The 16,269-nt window shown below is 42.7% G+C and overlaps 1 protein-coding gene across 1 annotated transcript; it reads right to left on the reverse strand.

The window, feature by feature from the left end:
* Positions 1–3,688: 3,688 nt before the first annotated feature.
* Positions 3,689–13,330, reverse strand: gtf3c4 (general transcription factor IIIC, polypeptide 4). Its single transcript, XM_032539989.1, has 5 exons — positions 12,965–13,330; positions 8,260–9,990; positions 6,085–6,215; positions 5,585–5,673; positions 3,689–4,027 (listed from the first exon to the last, which is right to left on the reverse strand). The coding sequence occupies exons 1-5, from the start codon at positions 13,277–13,279 to the stop codon at positions 3,963–3,965; spliced, it is 2,331 nt and encodes a 776-aa protein (XP_032395880.1). The 5' UTR covers positions 13,280–13,330; the 3' UTR covers positions 3,689–3,962.
* Between the last annotated feature and the right edge of the window lie 2,939 nt (positions 13,331–16,269).

Genomic DNA, 16,269 nt, shown 5'->3' on the forward strand with positions numbered 1-16,269 from the left:
CCCCCCCCCTCCCTCCCATCCTCCTTACAGAACCACTAGGCTGGTCTCGGGTCACCGCCCGCCCTCCCTTCCCGTCCCCAGGGACGGCAATGCTGGAGAGTCAACCAGTTAGACAACCATGTTACCCCACCGCTTCAGAGAGAGCAGAAGACAACCTTGCATACTGACTTCATTAGCACTGACAAGTTTAAGGGGGATGGGGCTTAGTGTAGAAGACTTTAGGAACAGAAGCCTCACAGGGGGGTGGAGGTGTAGGGAGTCAGCAGCTGCAGAAGTGCAATGATGCAACTGTGGTTTGTCTCTGGGCCAAAGTGTGTACCGTGATGTATTTCTGGCCCTCTAACTATACAGACGGCCAGGCCTGTCTGCTTCCTGTCTGGATGCTACACACAATTTTTATTAAGAAAATGCAAAGGCACAATTCTGAGCTCATTAGGCTCTGTCAGTAAGGGCTGGGCATTAAAGTAGGGCTTCAACTAACAATTATTTTAGTTATTGATTAATCTGTCAATTATTTACGCATTAATCCATTGGTTGTTTGGTCCCGAAATTCGATTCATCTTGGCAGTTCTACATCTAATTAATTATTTTATGTACCTATCATTACATTTATCAAACTAATTGTTACAGTTGATCCTGACATTGATTTTAGTTTATGTTGCCTAACCCTGTAATTTGAATTGAAACACTTGAGGAAAAAGGTCATTCAAAACGCAAGGATAATCTTGCCCGTGAGCTGAGATGACATTTCCTTCTTTAAAAAGTTTTTCCTGACAGATCGGTGCACACTGGTTATCAAGAAAATGACACTTGAATTTATAGAAGGCTTTAAAGATGACAGATGTCACCTCACCTTTACATTTGGAGATTCAATAGTAGACCAAACATATTGTTATGATGGATATGATGGAGATCTATTTCAGAGAAAAGCCTAAGAAACAACTAGAATGTATGTATCAAAGGTACAAAAATGGCATATGAATGAATGTTTTTTTGTTTTTAATTGAGAAACTGTCTGATTGATAAACTGGACAGGAATTTCTGTTTTGAAAGCTACCCCCATGTAGACAGACTGGCATCTCATGTTTGACAAATAAGTATTGTCTCCTGGCGTTTTATCGTCTTAAACTACTCCCCATCTTTTCTCAGAAATGTGACAAATCAACAGGAGACTCCTAAAAGCAGCAGGTCTATAAAACAACGCCGTGATCCCACCAGGTGATGCACTCACATGTCACAGTCAGTGGAGCTGCTGCTGCTGCCACGTTTTACAATGCAAACTGGAATCTTCGGAAGAATGAATTGATGCTCTTGAGAGACTACGGTGGGACATGTCGTGTTCAAAAAATCTAATCTAAACAAAACAAAAGGAATATCACATGGAATTAAGGTGTGAAAAGGTGCCATGAATGTTTTATGCCAGCCAGCCACTGACATAAAGGGTATAAATATTGTATGCAAAGAGAAAAATCCCCCGTTTGAAGTGTTGAGAGCAAAGACAGTGGGAGAGAAAGGGAGGGGAAGCAGGTAATTACTAGAGGAGCTGCACTTTGACGGATTATTATATTAAAGCAGGAGGAGGATCAACCAAACACAGCTAACCTCTGTAACCGTGCTGGTCTCCACCTATCAGTGACGGAAACATTACAACCTGAGAAGCCACTTCCACTTGACAAACTGTAACGCCGAGCACCAAATTCCCCCGGCAGGAGAAAAAAAAACACAACAGAAACCCGGCAGCCATGAAGGCTCCAAACACGGCGAACCTCCCACAGACAGGGCGGGTGAACAGCTCATTACAAGGCTTTTAGTTGCTTTAGGTTCCCATTAACTCGTGCTTTTTGGAGTAAAACTTGTTACCAAACTTTCAGCAGTTTTAATGAAGTGCTGAACTCAGCGAGGTTGCTGTTTTTGGCCCAATCAGGAAGATTCATGTTTTCCTTTGAACTTCTATTCCTTTGTTTGCAGACCTGTGAGAAAGCGTTCTTCTGAGCGCTACTATGGCCACCACTTCAGAGAGAATAACTAAACCGAATCACACGGACCCCTTTTAGATCTTCCTCAACAAAAAGACATTGCAAATGTCTCTTTATCACATATTGGTGCCACAAGGAGAACATTAACCTTAATTTCTTTTTTACGGTTATGGTAACTTATTTTGGTTCAGGGTGGGAAAGGAAGCAGTCACAGAGACGCGTTGCTTGACGTGTCAGTTTCACTCTTGAAAAAAATCCTTTTACTTTAGTGTGCAGCTAAAAATAAAAATAAAAACAGGAAATCATGAAGGCTATCACAAGGAAGATGATAGTTTCATAATTTGACATAATACACTTACTAGCTGTTAAAAGAAAAGCCACGTTTAGGTCCACATGGGGTGCAAATTTTTGCACCCCATGAAATGTTTGCACTAGAAAATATGAATTAACAGAGATCTGATCAACTAAAGGTCATACGCTTAAAAAAGATAACAGGAAGTAGTTTCAGTAAATTACCTGTGTGTTTAAACAAGTAGTAAATCTTCTTAATAGGAGATTACACTGGTATTGTTTTCACCCCTGCCTGTTCATTCATGGATGCGTTTTTGCAGCTGTACTCTTACTAATAATCTTTCCACTATCGCTATGCACACGACAATGTGATAAATGATTCACTTTCTAGCAAAGTGGGAGACATCCCTTTCTTCCCTGAAAGGACTTCACCGAGTCTTGGGCCAATAAATGCCACCACTGGGTAGAGAAATGTGGAACTTTTCCTTTCATGAAGTGCTGTGTGTTTGGAGCCGAGCTGCCTGCTCTTTCCTCGCCCCGGGGCAGGCTATCATCTCTAGTGACACCAGAGGAAGGGCAGACCCCGCCCCGCCTCGGCCGGGCCTGCTGATGTAAGGGGATGAGAGGCGGCGTTGGATAGAGGAGGCTCTGCTGCTGCCACGGTCTCTCAGGTCCAGCTCCACTTTGATCAGCGGGCCACCGACCTTTATGTCCGAGGCCGGGAACACGCCGCTGAGCCTGTATCCCCTCCCTTCAGCCCTTGTTCCTTCCAAATATGAGAAAAGGGTTAATTGTATTTAACAATATGCTCTCTACCTCCCCCCCCCACTTGATTAGAATTAGAATCACATCTGGCGCCATGTTCTGTCCCTCATTACTGCTGAATCTCATTACAAGCTGCTCCCACAGGATGGAGCGCGCCGGGTTTTTAAGCACACTTTTTTGCTTTCTTCCTACCTCATGCTCATCTCATCTGCCTTGCTGCTCCTTCTTTTCTGCGTTTACATTAGCGGAAGTCCTCATCTGAGAGAATGACTGAGCACCACCACCCCTCCTCCTCCTCCTCTTCCCAGAAATTGGAAATTGTTTTACAGTGCCAATTAAAGTAGGTATGCTGAATTTTTTCCAAAGTATGTATTATTCAGTGTATTATTTGTTGCACTCAGAAAAAGAAGAAAAAAAGCTCACTAAAATAGGACTAGCAGAGTAAGTTCCACTTGTCTTGCAATAAAAACTACACCAAAGGTTGGGAAATATATAGTCAACATAAGGAAAATGAGGGAGCTTATTTATGGTGCTCTAAAATAATAGAAACTTCCACATATAACCACATTTTAAACTTGTTTCTGTGCACCCTTGTGCAAACACTGTGTAGACTGAGAATTTATTTTAGATTGAGAAAATAAAAGATATCTGTAAAGTTTGAGTCCAAAAGGTTTTACCTCAGTAAAATATAAATTTAAAGACATGGCAGAAGCAGATTTTCTGTAGTTTTCACTCAATAAGAGTTAGAACATATAATCAAAACCTTTTTATTTCAACTTTTAAGATAATATAAAGTAATAAAATACATGAACAAAGTACATGAAATAAAAAAATCGTAGCAGTGATGTCTGACAAAAGTGGTCCCTGCGTCAGAGTGGGGAGCTCTGAAGGACGCAGGGAAAGCCCTGAGATTCCTCCCAACGAGCAGCTCTAGATCATGGGCGAGTCGCAGAGCGTGCAGGGCGCCTGCAGTATCTTCCTTATCCACTCTGGATCTGCGGGGAGAGAAAACAAGCTGCGTTGGTACCGAAGGTTTCTAAAGATGAAATGAAAGACATGTACGAGTATAGCCATAACGGAACATTGATGTAATGGCCAGCTATGTTTGAGAGCCCAAAAGCTATTACTTTTACTGATATATGAATGTTCCGTGTGTCTGAAAAAGCTTTTATACAGTAAAAGCCAACAATTGCCACACGGGGTGAGAATAAGCAAAAAATATAAAAAGAAGGCATAAATCCGTAAGAGGTTTTGAGACAGGAGCTGGGGTGATGTTGATTCTGAGAACTGCTCAGAGCGGTCGGTCTGTAGCTCAGATACTGTAGGCTGGAACGAGAGGACTGATCAAGACTTGGGATGCACGTAGCAGCCAGATGAAGCCAATCCTCAAACAAACTGCAGGAAGTACATTGTAGGCACTCAACCTCTTTGTTTGTTTAAAGCGCCAAACAAAACCATGATATATGGTTCATAACTATAGGTTTCATAATAAACCAGTAGGTCTTTCAGAATGAATCATAATACTTGCTTGATGTATGAATACTGCATGTTATTGCCATCAAGATGGATCTGATTGCTCGCAATGTTACACTCATATGATACCGTATGTATGGTACCGTAAATTAAATCATGTGTCATGGACTGATGTGCTGCGGGACAAATACAGAGTAAAGATGTCAGAAAACATGTCAAATACACCTGTTAAAGTATGTATAATAAAAGGTAATCCATGCTCATCTCCAAATTCAACATAACATTTGAGTATTGGCCAACTGAAAGATGAAAGAGTTTTATGGCCTTACAGAGATGATTGGTGATGATTGTAACCTTGTTACTGTAGTGCACTATGGATGGAATCATTTAGAACACAAGAATATGTGTAGTGTATTGATCTTTCCTGCCAGATATTTTCCCCGTCTGAAGTCTTTGTCATGCACATGTAGAAAAAAATTTGGAACCAGGTTACAAGTATACGTGGCCAAGAAATTGTCTTTCTCCATTTGAAAAGTTGGTCTAATGAGATTTCTAAAAAATCCATGAGAATCTTACCTTTGTGCATCTGCCCAAATGGCATGGCAACTGAATTAGGGCTGTGTACTTGTTTCAAGTATATTTGCTTTTGTCAAGTATAATAATGAAACTCAAAATTGGTTGCATTTTACTTTTTAACTTACTTTAAGAGTGCAACAAAACTTAAACTTTGTGACATTTGGGAAAAATTACATTTAAATAACATGAGGAAAAAAGCCTCAACCAAAAAGACTGAGTTTTCTGACCAATGTTTCAACTCTCCAAGGCAGCCTTCATCACAAATCGGCCCCAAAAATAATGCCTTTTAAACACTCTTCAAAAAAAATAAAAACAGCAGTTAATTTCTACAATCATTCATGTTTGTTAATTGTGAAGTTTTTGACAGACTCAAAATCCAAAATGTCAAACGATCTGAGCGGCGGAGCGGGATAAAGGCCGACGTTGAAGGTGACAGGAGGAGATGGCTGATCGAGAGTGGGACTGTGAAATGGAGGTGGAGAGGGATGGAAAGTGGCGCTTACCCTCAGGCTCTGGCAGTCTGGCGATGGAATCCAGCAGGAGGCAACGTTTGAACGTCAGCGTCTGGCAGGCCTGGTATGACAACACACACCTGAAGGAGAGCGAGAGAAAGGCATTAGAGGGCTGGCTGGCAGCGGCACACACACGGACACACACACGCACGCACATGCGCAGAGCAGGAACAGCACTGAGGCACAACTGACGGGCACACATTTCCCTCTCAGTGCCCACCAGAGGCACCACGCTCTCGCTAGCGAGGAGGCAAGAGAAATGTTTGACAGCCCATATTTATGAGACGATGAGAGTGGTGCATGGGTAAATATCAAAAGGTGGGAGGCTTGATTACTGCTCTGTGAAGATAAACAAACCAAACACATAGAAAAGAAAGCATTTGGCATTGAGATTCAATTCATGTCCCCTCAGGCACGTTGCTGCTAAAGCTGATAAATAAAAAACAATCTTTCATGGATTTGATCTTGTGGAAGAGAAGGATCTCTTATACCTGAGCCACATGTGGCCGTTTTCACAGATTGCTTGTCGGTGGTCCGAGAAGGGCAGCACCGCCTGGCACAGGCTGCAGCGCTCCGAGAACGACTGCTTGTTCATCTTTTTCTTGATGTGGCCAATCAGGACCTGAGAAAGGAGCACGCACGCACGCACGCACGCACACACACACACACGGACACAGACAGACACACACGGACACACACACACACTAAGTGAAGGCAATCTAACTTGTGCAATGTTTGCAGAGAAGACAGCATGAATGAGAGTTTGGTGCTAATCTCATAAAGGCTAAAACACTAATGTCACAGATCACAGCTAAATTTTACAGTGGGGCTTGAAAGTTTGGGCACCCCAGGTAAAAATCTGTATTAATGTGCATAAAGCCAAGAAAAGATGGAAAAATCTCCAAAAGGCATTAAATGACAGATTAGACATTTGTATAATCTGTCACAAAAAGTTAGATTTTATTTCCATCATTTACACTTTCAAAATAACAGAAAACAAAAAAAAAATGGCATCTGCAAAAGTTTGGCCACCTCGCAGAGTTTATAGCATGCACCGCCCCCTTTGGAAAGCTGAGACCTGACAGTGTCATGGATTGTTCTCAGTCATTGTCTGGAAAGACGAGGTGAGGTCAAGCTTAAGGTTTTAAAGGCCCAGACTCATCTGACCTCGCCCCAACTCATCACCATGGTCTTCTAAGCAGTTGTCTAAAAACTGAAACTGAAAATAGTTACCTCACAAGCAGGAAAGGCTTAAGAAGATAGCAAAGCTTTTCAGATGCCAATTTCTCTGTTCAGAATTAATTAAGAATGGCAGTCATCAGGAACAGTGGGAAGTTAAAGCAGAATCTGGAAGACCAAGAAAATATCACAGAACGCGTCGCAGGATTGTGAGAAAAGCAAGTCCAAACCACTTTTGACTGCACATCCATCCAGAAAGACCTGGCAGACACTGCAGTTGTGTACACCCTCCCACTAAAGAGATACTTGGTCTTCATGGAAGAGTCATCAGAAGAAAACTCTTCTACGTCCTCACACAAAAATCAGCGTTTGAAGTTTGCAAATGAACATATAACAAGCCTGATGCATTGTGGGAACAAGTTCTGTGGACCAATAAGGTTAATAGAACTTTTTGGCCGCAATGGGCAAAGGTACGTTTGGAGAAGAAAGGGCACAGAATTTGAAAAGAACCTCTGTCCAACTGTTAAGCATGGGGGGATCAATCAAGGTTTGGGGTGATATTGCAGCCAGTGGCACAGGGAACATTTCACGAGTAAAAGGAAAAATGGACAAGGTATAAACTCTTCAGGGTGCCCAAACTTTTGCAGACGCCATTTTTTTGTTTTCTGTTATTTTGAAAGTGTAAATGATGGAAATAAAATCTAACTTTTTGCCTTTGAGGTTTTACCATCTTTTCTTGACTTCTTTATGCACGTTAATACAACTTTCGAGCCGCACTGTAAGTTATATACAGGCTTTAATTAAAGACTGAAATGGCTGAAATAGATTAAAATGTAAAATTCAACAGCTTCCTAAATAGAAAAACCCTCGTTCAGTTTTTATTTTTTATAAATGCAAGAACAATTTTGAAGAATTCCATCGTTTGTTACTTTGTCATTTTGTTAAAAACAAACAAACATGCAACAAACTACGTAGCTTTATCTGAACAGCAGCCACGGTGGCAATTAATTGATACTGGTAAATGCTGAAGCCTACGCTAAATGGCAAAAAGTATGTGGACACTCTAATTCTAATTTAAGATCCCATGACATGGGCACTTGAACTTCTTGGGTAACCGTGGTGATGACTAGGTGTTACTAAAAAAAATGACAAAAAAACAAAGTTTTCCACAACCCCACCTTCCTGCTCATCAAATCAAACTGCCCCTCTCTACCGGGTTACACATTTGAGTCTAAGGAACCAATGAGACCATTTCATGGGACCTTTAAGGAAAATGTTAATTCTACAGCATCATATAATATTACATACAGTTACAGTAATACTCCACATACGTTTGGCCATGTACTCACTTGAATGTGCTTTAAGTGTATTGTGGGATCATCACCATACACCCGACATGAAGTCACTCTGATCAGGGCAAAAAAAACTAAAAACTAAAAGATCACAACATTGGTGGTAAGAAGCTGAGGCAAATCACTGAGTTTTACCTCTGAAGCTCTGTCGTTAGAGTCTCTGGCGAGGTACTCCACCAGGCCACAGGAGGGTATGCTGGTGTTCTGGGCAATCCATGTGTTAAGGTACACCACCCCCAGCACCTTCTTCATGTTTTCTCTCATTATGTGGGTCTCTACAGCATTGATCCAAGCCTGCACCTCCTCCATCTGCTCTTCCTGATTCTCCTTCTTCTTTACTCCGCCAGGCTCGCCTTCCTCTTGCGTGCCCTCTTCTCTGTCCTTTCCGTCCTCCTCTTCCTCGTCCCTCACAAACACCTTGTTCTCCGTGTGCGTGGGTTTCCAGCGGTGATCTGTGGGAGGCGTCTGTAGTGACTGGTGAAGTATTCGCACCAGAAAGAGCTTCAAACGCCACAAGTAGGGCGAGTCTACCTCCTGGATCTTTTGATCCAGTTCTTCCAGCAGCGACGCAGGGATGCACTTGTTTTTCAAAATTGACCACCTCACGAGATCGAGCAGGTCCGCCGTTTTGTACAAGTTCTGTGTGGGGGACTTGAGCAGCAGCGCAGCGGCCGTTTCCGACGTTTTCAAGGTCACGAAGTGAACCTGGTAGGTCCTGTTGACTGGATGATGGCCGCCAACCATACCTTGTGTGCTCGCGAGCGCAATGTACGCTCCGTTGTGGCTCACCGCGATCCCGTGTATCCTCCTCCCCGTTAGGGTTTCAGGTCGCAACATGTCCTCTTGATTGAAAATCAAAGTGTTCTCTGTGAACGTTGGCGTCAGCTTTTTTATCCACCCGTCTACAGAACACGTGTACACTGCAACGCCATGTTGACTGATCGCCAGCGAGACCACAGGGAGCGAGTGCAGCCCGGCCACGTGGGAGTTGTGTACGTTAAGTCCGGCCGGCGAGATCATTAGCAAACACCAAAAGACGTAGCAGCCTCGAGAGGCCACGATGAGACTGCAGCTGGATTTTTGGATCGGGTGGATCATCGGAACACATTTGAGGTTTTCCACGGCGATCTCGTCGCACTCCTTCCAGAGGATGACGGGGTGTCGGAGAGTGAAGTAGCCCTTCACTCCCGACAGGCTGACCGGCATGATCTTGACGGGTCCCACCTCGCTGCCGACGATCAGGCCGCTCATCCGCCGATCTGTGCTTTCATACTCCCACCACGCCAAGTCACTGGGGCGGGTCACACCGGACTCCACGATGTCATAAAATGCAACATCTGACACACTTAAAAAGGGCAACACAAACTTCCACAAAACAAGGTCACCGTTCTCCATCAATACTGCGAGGAGCACCATCTCCATTTCTTTGCACGTGTTGTCCGGCTGAACCTGTTTGGTGGTGTAAACGCTCGACCACTCCATTCTCAGAGGAGTCTGCATTCGGAAGCGCCGCTGCAGCTCGTCGAAGTCCTGCAGGTTTGCCTCCGGAGGCTTGTTGTCTTTCTTGGAGTAGCCTCGCTCCTTTAGCCTCTCGCTGTACTTCTTGGTGAGATCGACTAGCGTGTTCCACTCGAGACGCTTGAGGCTGTTATGAATTGTGAGTCTGTGGTCAAGTGTTAGGCAAGCGAGCAGACAGCGCCCGCTTGAGTCACAACCTAACGGAGACCAACTGGCATATTGTATTCCTTTGTGTAGTCCTATCGACGGGTTCATATCTTTGTCGGCAAGAAAAACTTGCCTTATTGTGGGGTCCGGATGTGTTGAGAACTTCTCCCTTGCTTTTGCTAGCTCTGCTGCCGGTCCCACCTTTAAACACAAAAACACAAATGAAAGCAATATTTAAGAGAAGATCAGAAAGGTCGGGTCATTTCAGCATACATACACACTTAAATTTACTATATGTAACTTTTTTTATTATTTACTTTTTATTGATTTTCTTTTAACATAAACATACAGTATGTGCCATCTGGGCACGGATTTATGTAACTTTTTAATGTTTCTGAAACTTAAATTTTCCATCTATTGATCCTAAATGACTTCCAACAGCAAACAAGACTTACAGTAAAAAGAAAGCTAATTTTATGTCGTTTTTACTACTGCCTCTGCAATCTGGTCAGATTTTTCCCACAAAGTTACAAAATGGTACGGCAAGTACACGCCGATACAGAGCACACACTCTGACCGGTCACGCAGGAAAAGCCTGCGTTATTCTATCCAGTTGGGTAAAGGTTAGCAGGAGATTTATTAGGCCTTGTAGAGGCCTAATTTTATTTTAGAAGTTAAGGAAATAAAAGGAAATTAAACTTTGAACGACTACAAGCTAAAAAGGGAAACTGGAAGATGACGGGCGAAACTTGAATTCATCTCAGTCGAGCTTTTAACAGATGGAGATAATTACAGGATTGTAAAGATTCTAAACCCTCCCCGAATTGGCCCTCAGGTTTGTAAGAAGTCTAATTCATTACAGAGCAAATGTTTTATTTCTTTTAGTCCGTGTTTTTGTTGGCCTACTATTTTCTTTTCCATTGTTCTCAATGCGCAATATTAATTAATCCAATACAATATAGAAGTTATTATTACGTGGGTTGCTACAACAATCTCTTATTGCTTCGGCTCGGAACACAGATGACGAGACATCCAGGCTAAGTTACCGTATGCAACACTTGAAATGCATCTGTAACGTATTCTCTTATTGTAAATTAATGATTTTCTGTCTGAGTAAAACATTCATTGCGACCGTATGACCTCCCTGTAACGCTAACTCAGTAATATACAGCACCGTAAAGAAAAGATCTTTACGACAGCAGGTGAGCTAAAAACATACATTTGAGCACCACAAGCCGAGTGCCCTCTAGTCCCATCCTATTGGAGAAGGCGGACATCTTTACGGCCAATATCTCCAACACTGGGCAACTCACACCAAAACAATCTAGACTGATAAATAACACTACATGTAAGAAGAAAAATATGCCCTTTTGATTTTGCGGTGAATGGTCCCTTCAATAAACGGTGACAGATGCAATTCTTCAGGTTTCAGGCCCCCTGCCATGGAAACACAGTACACATATGGATGGGTGATGCAGAATGTAGCGTGCCACCGCCGACTGCCCACTGCTCAGTAGCCCTCCTATTTACAAGCAGTTAATCATATATATATATATAAATGACTGCAGGAAAGAGACTTTGCCGTCTGCCACTGTGCCTAGTGGATTATAAAATTCTGCTCCATCCAGTATTGAATCTGCCAAGTGGATTTTTGGAGTGGAGACGGACCTATAAACAATCATGTTCACACACCAGAGCAGCTGCGCGGAGACATTGTTTTTCAGTTTCTCTTTTCATCAACATTTGTATTCCATCGCTTTAATTATCTTTCGTTCAGTAAAGTAAATAATGAAACAACAGAAACCTCCACTGCTGCCAAATTAATAGCACACAAGTGAATAGTAGCTTGGCTGGCTTTCTGAGGCATGTTTACACAGGTTGCTTAACAAATAGACAGATAACACTACTCCAACAGACTCACAGATGCCATTTTGTAATTAGATATTCTTTAAACACTTGTTACTTATTAGCAGCTGTACTACCTTAAAATGTCTTGGCACTTTAGTTGCAATCAATGTCGTCCAAAAACATTGTTAAACTGACAAGCAAATTAAGGACATTACAGCTGGTAATTGTGAAAAAACGTAATCTTTACTTTTGTGGATAATACAGCATTTCTTCTGGTTCATTTTTGTTCGTTTTTTAAGTTTCTCACCGCTGGGAATTTAGAGCAAATCTTTTTACCTAAGGAAGTGCCAACCCCTTAAAAATGAAAAACATGTTTGTCTCTTAAAACTGGTTACTCAGTACTTATGATCCTGAGCTTCACTTTTCCATAATAGCTCAAGATTAAAATCCCCAGCCCTCCATTCAAACCATGTTTTGCTTATTTTTTGGTATTTCACTTTCATAATTGGCCTTTATTGTGTAGAAGTATGAATGTGCAGTTTGACTCAAAAATGCTGTTTTCACCTTCATTTGCTGATGGGGGGGGGGGGGGGGGGGGGGGGGGGGATTGTTGTGGAATTCAACGTGCATGACTTTGTGACATCACATCTAGTTTGGAAGCCAGTCATGGCCCAGTATGCAACTTACACAAGCCATGTGGAAACTTGAGGCTTTCAGTGCAAATAGGAGGATAGTTAGATAATTGAACAATTTAAATTATCTAATTATCCTTCTATATAAATATATTGGACATAAATTATTGAGTATTAGACTATGTATTATTATTAGTCAATCCAGACTTTTCTGACTTATTATGCCTCATAGGTCTTTAAGATGCTACAGTCACAAACTTGCAAGTTTTCATTTGGTGTCAACGTGACATTTCAGCCTAGTATACATAATTAACTGAATATGGTTTCAGCTAGAGGCACTGAGTGTAGCTACATCTAACTACATGAAAAAAAGAAAAGCTGTGGGTTTTAAGGAAAAAGCCCGAGGCCAGTTCATGAAATTATGGAACTCCCCTTTAAGTGATTTGGATGCTGACAGCTGGAGAGGACGCGGACAAGCTGACACACACCATATTATGAGACGTGCTCAGTCTTTATTAGTCAGTAAGTTAAGCGGTCGACCACTTACGGGTTGCGGCTCCACTTTGAGCCAACAGTCTCAATGTTTACTAGCCAAAGTTCTATCCACAGCCGCACGCGCTATGCTAACGTCCTACATGGCTCCATGCTTTGTCCTTTATTACGGCGTAAACAGGGGAACATTGGGGGATATTTACCCGCAGTTTTAACGCTTCCGTCGGGACGGGGATTGAGGTCCGGTGCAGCGTCAGGTCCTGTTTGTTGCTGTGGACATCGCACACCAGCTCCAGCAGCGACATGGAGCTGCTGGTGCACACAGCCAGGCGGTGATCCTGCGACCAGGCAAGCGGCTGCAGCCCGCTGACCGGGGCCAGGAGCGGGACGACGGGGTCCCGCATAACCGGCACATCCGCCGGGCTGATGAGTAGATCGTCCTCAGATTCTGGCTCGGTCTTGATGACTACATTTCTGGGCAGTGAAAGCGCCGAATCTGAGGGACTGGCAGCCGCCATGTTTTTTTTGCGGTGGAAGTGACGTCGGCAAGCGCGGGAGAAGAGGAAGGAGGGACTTCCTCCGCAGAGTTAAATAGTGCACAGTGTATGAAGTCAACAGCAATAACGGTTACTTCATGCCCTATGGTCACTGGTCAGGCCTATTTAACACTAGATGTACAGTTTGCTGCTGGTAAGCAGACTAAAAATGATTTAAGTTAGGTGGACTCTCTGCTGTAGGCCTAAAGCAAATAAGATATTGGGAGATCAATACATTTCATTAAAGTTATTGAGCTATTTGAAGCTTTCAGTCACAGAAATCCACAGAATCTCTGTGAAGACTGTAAGGTAAGATTTCTTCATCTCTTGTCTAATTTTTATATATTTTTTATAAGTAGAGTTAAACTGATGTATTCCAGTGGTTTCACTGACAGACATAAAACTTTTTTTTAATCTTTTTATCTTTTCTGTGTTTTTTTCTTTTCTTATAAAATATTGTGCTGCTCATAACTCAGATGTGCCCCCAGGCCATAACCTGCGATAATGGGACATTAATTCATTTTAAGGGGTCATAAGACAAAAAAACGTTTGGGAACCACCGATTTATTCCATATTGTGGTTTTGCATACCTGATTGTGAATCAACAATTAATTCCCATCACTTGAAAAGAGATGGTGTGATCATCAGTGATGATCATACAGTCATCCATCCATATGGTTATTTTCAGTTGCAGTTTTTTTTTTACTTTAACCCTCTGTAGCCATAAGAAAAACTAGCACTGGATCAAATGTGGAAAATACCATCTCTGATCTCTGAAATGTTGCCCTTTGAGCTCTTCACTTCTCTTGAGTGCCAATCACTCTGATGTTACCCCCCGACAAGCTGTCAGCATACATCTAAAGTAATCACAACCAATAACCGTGCTCAGATATGTTAATGAGTGTTGTAATTACCCACACTGTGCACACAGTATTAGCAATGTATATATTTTACTTTTTTATTGAGTCTTTGTAGTTACAACTTATAGGAAAAACAACCCAAAAGGCCAATGAATAATTTCCATTGGCATGCTATGACAATTAGGCTTAACTGAGTTATACTGAAGGGAATATGTTATGTTGGTATGTGTTGGTTGGTATTTGTTAAAGTCACAGCTATGATATGCCACCTAACCTTCAATGCATCCCGCAAAATTTTAATTGGATTATTTGTCTCCATAGATTTCTTTGTTTATAGAAGGACAGCACCATATTCCCTGTTATACTGCTGAAACATACATCACATATACTTCTGTACTCACACTACTTAACAACAGTGACACACCTTGTGGGGCATATGTATTTAAAAAAAAAAACAGCTTTATTACATATCTAATGAAAGGACACATGTTTCCACGTGTGTTTTATACAGAATAGCGACTGTGTTTTGACTCTGGCAAAGCCATAATGTCTTGGAGCAAAGCAGCACACGCAGCCTTGGGCAGTGTGTCAGGACTTGCACATCCTTGTTTTAATTGGATTAGATTAGATGAAACTTTAATGTGTTCCACAGGGAAATTTTGCTTCAGTGTGACACATTCACTCAACGAGATTAGGTTTATGTTGAGACAACACTGGCACTCAACAATGACTTTATTCACCATTCGGAGAGAAAAGAAGAACGAGCCCAGTCCTTGACAGGCCCGGCATCAGTCATTTCATCTATGCAAGTGCAGCCACTCGTCACCAAGACAGATCATTAATTCTCATATTACATCGTTAATTAATAAAAATATGAAAACTGTCGCGTCCGCAGTTGAAGGCTCAGATATGTATCAGCATGCTTCGTGCGATGAGTCACCGGCCGCTCCTGGACCGGTCAAAGGTCAAACTGCTGCAGTCGGCTGCAGAGCTGGAGATTCCCAGGCAGACAGTGATTTGTTACAGCCCTCACATGAAAGCTCCTCTCGCAGTAGCTGCCTGACTCTCAGCAAGACGACAGCGGGATTTCAACAGGCTGAGTTATTTGTCACAAAACAAATTGTTACAAATCTGTGAGACAAATATAGAATAGCGCGCCCACCATGTTTTAATCCCTCATTTTTCTGTCTTTTGTTCCGATAATCGAAATGAATAAATGAACGGGGACCATGGTATGTTTCATTCTTAATGAAGTATGTAGTGAATGAATATTTCACACACCTTCTGTGTGTCTTTGGTGGGTTTTGACTGGGGACTCAATCCCAGGCCGGCATGTATGAATGTTGGATTAAACATTCATCAAATGCTGTCACAAAAACTTTATCCTCTCCTGTCAACCGCACATAAAGACGGAAACAGGCCCCTGCGCAGGCCAAAGTAGCCCAGCCATGTTTTGATCTTAAGCCTCAGGTTTATTTATTGTGTTGTAGTGGCATTATTTAGGCAGCACTGGAGTCATGTCTAAAGGTGTATTGGATATGTAGTGTGGGTTTATGGATATGGTTGGGGGCAGCTCAGGTCAATCCCCTGCTCTCTAATATCCTCCTGCAGTCTTGTTATTGCCCGCCGGTTCCTCCTCAGCCTTTCAACCCTCAGTAGACCACATCCTCTGCTGTTTGCTTGCTCCGAGTGTCACTGGGGCTGCTTACATGTATCTTGTGAGGAAGCCCGCAGGGACGTTTTGATGCATGGTTCATCATACATGTTTTAATCATTCAGTCTCTCAGACACCTCCCAGGAGGGGGCTGCTGCACCACATTACCAAGTACACACAATTAGTGATATAATCATGATGATGATAATGAAATGTATTTAGAGCATATCAGCGTGGTTCATTCTGTTTCGGGAGACATTAGCACGACTGCAGCCCTGGAAAAGCCTCGGCGCTCGCTCTGGCTCCTAGCAGTCCCCCCTCTGGAGACCGGCAGAGCCCGGCAGGTTGCCACGTCAGAGATTAGCAGTCATAGCAGTCGACTTGGCGCTCCTTCTGCGCGGTCAACTGCGAAAGCCTCACCTGACAGGTGTTGCTCTCAATCAGTGCTCCCCCCCCTG

The sequence above is a fragment of the Etheostoma spectabile genome, chromosome 16, assembly GCF_008692095.1.
Source record: "Etheostoma spectabile isolate EspeVRDwgs_2016 chromosome 16, UIUC_Espe_1.0, whole genome shotgun sequence".
Lineage (NCBI taxonomy): Eukaryota > Metazoa > Chordata > Actinopteri > Perciformes > Percidae > Etheostoma > Etheostoma spectabile.

Bases quoted from the DNA above. Each gene is read 5' to 3' on its own strand.
- gtf3c4 (XM_032539989.1), bottom strand. From the start codon at position 13,279: ATGGCGGCTGCCAGTCCCTCAGATTCGGCGCTTTCACTGCCCAGAAAT. The intron at 6,216-8,259 runs GTAAAACTCAGT...CTCCTTTCTCAG, and splicing joins CTAACGACAGAGCTTCAGAG to GTCCTGATTGGCCACATCAA. The intron at 4,028-5,584 runs GTAAGCGCCACT...CTCTCCCCGCAG, and splicing joins CAGACTGCCAGAGCCTGAGG to ATCCAGAGTGGATAAGGAAG.